The sequence below is a fragment of the Thalia democratica genome, chromosome 8, assembly GCF_965202585.1.
Source record: "Thalia democratica chromosome 8, ktThaDemo2.hap1.1, whole genome shotgun sequence".
In the NCBI taxonomy this organism is placed as follows: Eukaryota; Metazoa; Chordata; class Thaliacea; order Salpida; family Salpidae; genus Thalia; species Thalia democratica.
In genome coordinates this window covers 1451565-1455909 of record NC_139172.1, presented here as the reverse complement: position 1 = coordinate 1455909, position 4345 = coordinate 1451565, and the positions used below count along the sequence as shown (strand labels likewise).

The window sequence follows — 4345 nt, the reverse complement described above, 5'->3', positions numbered from 1 at the left end:
TAACGCAAATAAATAATGACAAATATGGAAGATTTACTGTCAAAAATGAAAAACATTACAGTTCAAAAGAAAAGTATTCAATTATATAAACCACCTAAAAGCAGAGGTAATGTTTACAGTGTTCTTATAAAATTATTAAGATGTTTTTTCTTACCGTTATTAAGTTATATAAGTTTTTAAGTTACCTAGGTAAATGTGTTTTTATAATATTTTTAGTCATGTAAATTAGCTAAACGTCGAAACAAACTATTTTTCAGAATCTCATAAAAAAAACAATGATCATGATGAAAGACTTAACATCTCATTACATCATGTTGATCACGGAGATTGTTACGAACCTAAGACATTAGAAAAATGTTCTACATCGTACAAAAGTGGTAGAAAACGTTACAAAAACAAAATGAAATGTTACAAAGTCAAGGGTCGTCTAGGAAAACAAAGGTTTTAATTAACAACTAGTTTAAATAGAATTAAGTTGAGTTATTTAAAAATGAAATTGAAAGTTGGTTATTTACAAAGTTAGCTTGAATACAAATATTGAATCGCAATGTTTTTAAATTATTTATTCAACAGTAGTTTGTTTTTCTCAATACTATACTTATGATATTCTATTTTATATTTAAATTTGAGACTACAGTAACTCAGGTTTTATAAATTGTTTGTAACGCTTTATAGACCGTTCCTCATGAATGGTATATTTTTTCGATTTGATAATGAAACTTTTAAATTGTTAAACAAAAACTATTTTAAAGGAAAACAGTTTATGACCGCCTTGGAAAACGACGACCACAAAATAATAATGATATAGATAATGACGGTTGTGTCATTATGAAGGGAGACTTATACGCTCACAAAAAGAAATTGTAAGTTGTTGTTTGTTTTTTTTAAACTTATTTTTCGTATAATTGAAATATTAAGTTTTTGTACTTTTTTATTATACGTAAACTCTTAAGACTAATAATAAAAATAACTAAAACATTTATCAAAATATAATATTGAATAAAAATTCAATTGTTTTGAGTACAAGGTTTTGGTTATGAGTACAAGGTTTTACTACCTTGTAAAACAAAACTTTAATGTATTAAATTTCACAGTGACCCGTTGAGCCGAAACAGAGGATCAATAATAAGAAAGTTTAAAATTGACAGGAGAGAAAATATCAAAATATCTCCTGCCGCAATCAAAAACAACTTCAACAACATCAATAAGTCAAAAGTTGATGTAGAAAACGCCTGGTACCAAATAAAAGTATTTCGAGGCGCAGATGAAGTTGAAACTCAATTGATTGAAAAAATGAGTAAAATTATTGATGCTCCCATAGAATACAGGCAGTATCACGTTTTCAACGGTGATGCTAGTTTCTATGTGCTTGGAAAAGGCAAAGCAGATGCGCTGTTGAGTTGCAACCGTCAACTTACCAGCAGTTTCGGTGATGATATGCTGAAAGTAGTTAGGTACACAGCAAAGTCTGATGTTTACCGTGACGAGCAACTAGAAAGCATTAAGCAGTGCATCAAAAGCCGGGTCTATTTAGAACAAGGCGTTCTTGACTTGAGCGGTCTCAGCTTTGACAAAACTCTGAAGAAGCAAGGTATCAGAATTAAATTGCATAGAAGCGAGTATTTTACAATTATTGTAAAAACATTAGATTCGCTGTTCAGAGGAAGTGATCAAAATAAAAGAATCACAACATTAAATTTAGAAAAAAATAACTTAAGTTATAAATCAATTGGCTTTCTCAAAAACAGCCTCATTGATATGTTTCCCAATATTAACCGTCTCTCAGTTGCTGAAAATCACATTAAAATTGTAAAAGATTTGAAAGCATTAAGAGATTGGAATTTAATTGAGCTTAAGTTATACGATAGCAGTCAAGATGCAACTGTAAATGATATAAGCAACTGGCGGAAACTTTTTCCAGACTTGATCAAACTTAACTGCAGAGGTTATGAGCCTCCAGTTAAAATAGATGTTGCAGAGTATGAAATACCAAAAACTATGGGAAGCAACTTTATGCTGCTTTCTGATAGTGCAAAAGAAGTGTTCATCAATCATGTCAAAAACTTATTCAGTTGCCTTGACAAAGTAAAAACCTCAGATGATGCAAGCAACTTTTACTGTAAAGATTCACAGTTTAGCTTGACAATTTCTAGCAATGATAAAGATTCTACAATGAAAAAATACTTGGAAGTGTGCAAGGAGTGCACACCAAACAACCGACAGAAAGTCAGAGTCGGTTGTAATAAGTCCGATTCCAAAAAGTATTACTTTGGGAGAGAGGAAATTGTGAAAGCGTTGCGCAAGCTACCCTTATCAAAACACATCATGGACAGCTTTGTTTGTGATGTCACGTTCTGCTCTAGTGAGTTCATCAGTTACGTTATCAGCGGCACTTTTGAAGAAGCCGGTGGTAAAGTTCGCGCCTTCACCAGAAGCATATCCTGCGCAATTTCCGCTGAAATTAAATTTACAATACTGAGCGACATGCTCCATATCAGGAACCAATCGGTCGCCGAAAAGAAAGAAAACGCCACCAAGGTGGCCGCAATCAACCAGTTGCCACGACCGCCGTGTGACGTGCGAACGGAGATGTTGAAAACTTTCATGAAAGACTCAGGAATGAACGAGAAATATTCGCACGAATGTCTGCACAACAACGGGTGGGATTATGATAAAGCCGGAAGAAATTTTATGGAACTGCACAAAAACAACCACATACCGCTTGAAGCATATCAATTCTAAAATACTGTTAACAAAATAAAAACAAAGAAGCTAAAACGAACTATCGATCTTAACTAAAAGCTTCTTTTCTTGTTATTTTTTCCCTTGATTTTAACAAATTTTTAATTGAGCTCTTTTATTTGTTGTTGTTTTCTTTTACAATTTTAATAAATTTTAATTAAAAAAAAATAAGTTTTGATATTATCAATAAGTATAAGCTAAAAAATGGTCTAAGTAAAATAAAAGTTTTCACTGATATATCCGCAGAAAAGAATGCGAAAACCTTTGATAGAAGAGTTTTTTATGCAAAGAAATTGATGTTTAGTATTAATTATCATAAAATAATATCTAATACAATAGAAATAAATTACAATAAATGAACTATTTTATATAAAAATAATACTTAGATTGCCTACTCCAAAACTATTTCATTTGCATTAAAACATCAAGGTCATATAATATAAAACATAAGGCTTTACTGTAACTCAATCATTTTAAATATCATACTTTCGTTTGGATACTTTCAGTTTATTATTATTATAGATAAATAGTTTAATTTAGACTACAGTCTAATATTTTAAGAAATAAAAGTGTTTGCACTGATAAATCCCATTGGTCATGTTTGAAAATAAACTGAACCGAGATTTGGCAAAATTTAGTTTTTTTTTGAATATAAGACTGACATGTATAAAATTAAACAAAAACTAGAGGACGGCTTTCGATATTTGTGCAAAAGCTTATGCAAATTAGTTTTGTACTAGCTTAAATAGTTATATTTAGTTAGTTAAGTTTAGTATTCTGTCCTGGACATGACATTAAACTGTATCCTGGTGTATGACTCAATAACCGAAAGGTTTTTTCGTACATCAGGTCCTAGGACCAAATATTTGAGCGCTTTTTTTTTCGTACGTTCAATATTGTTAATTGTATAAAAAATTGTTTGTTCAAGTTCTAAAGTTGACCATGTTTTTATTATACTTTAGTATCTAAAAATAAATAGATATGATTTGGCTAGTACAATAAAAAAATAGTTTTACCTTTGAAAAAAATAATACATGAAAATTTATAAAAACTTATTGTTTATTAAAAGTTAAGCAAAAAAAGTCAGAACGTTGCTAGAAGTTACTTGCATTATTTATTGTTTTAACCCTGAGTACTGGTGCCAGACAAAAAAATGGCCATATTCGAATACTGACGCAATTGCCACTAGTTGGCGCAGTTTTTGTATAAATAGTTGAACTTATCAAATTTTTTTCATTTGAGTTTAGCAGTCATGAGAGCAACATGTAAGTTTTAGTTTGTACGGAAGCTTACGTAAATTAGTTTTTTACTAGCTGAAATAGTCTTAAAGTTTAATATTGTTATTTTATATGAAAAATTGTTTGTTCAAGTTCTAAAGTTGATCATGTTTTTATTATACTTTAGTATCTAAAAATAAATAGATATGATTTGGCTAGTACAATAACAAAATAGTTTTACCTTTGAAAAAAATAATACATGAAAGTTTATAAAAACTCATTGTTTATTAAAAGTTAAGCAAAAAAAGTCAGACAAGTTTAATTTTGTTAACAAACCAAGGCACTTTTTGTTTGTTTTTAGTTTACATTATGATTAGGTTAGAATT

The 4345-nt window shown here is 29.9% G+C and overlaps 1 protein-coding gene across 1 annotated transcript; it reads left to right on the top strand.

Annotated features, from left to right (window-relative positions):
* Positions 1 to 828: 828 nt before the first annotated feature.
* Positions 829 to 2742, top strand: LOC145842288 (nuclear RNA export factor 1-like). The gene is made up of 3 exons (XM_082949711.1): positions 829 to 863; positions 1149 to 1619; positions 1749 to 2742. The coding sequence occupies exons 1-3, from the start codon at positions 829 to 831 to the stop codon at positions 2740 to 2742; spliced, it is 1500 nt and encodes a 499-aa protein (XP_082805837.1).
* Positions 2743 to 4345: the final 1603 nt, after the last annotated feature.

Excerpts from the sequence above, each read along its gene's own strand:
- LOC145842288 (XM_082949711.1), top strand. The coding sequence starts at position 829 with ATGAAGGGAGACTTATACGCTCACAAAAAGAAATT. Across the intron at positions 864-1,148 it reads TACGCTCACAAAAAGAAATT|GAGAGAAAATATCAAAATAT; the intron begins GTAAGTTGTTGT and ends TAAAATTGACAG. Across the intron at positions 1,620-1,748 it reads ATTAAATTGCATAGAAGCGA|CCTCATTGATATGTTTCCCA; the intron begins GTATTTTACAAT and ends TCTCAAAAACAG.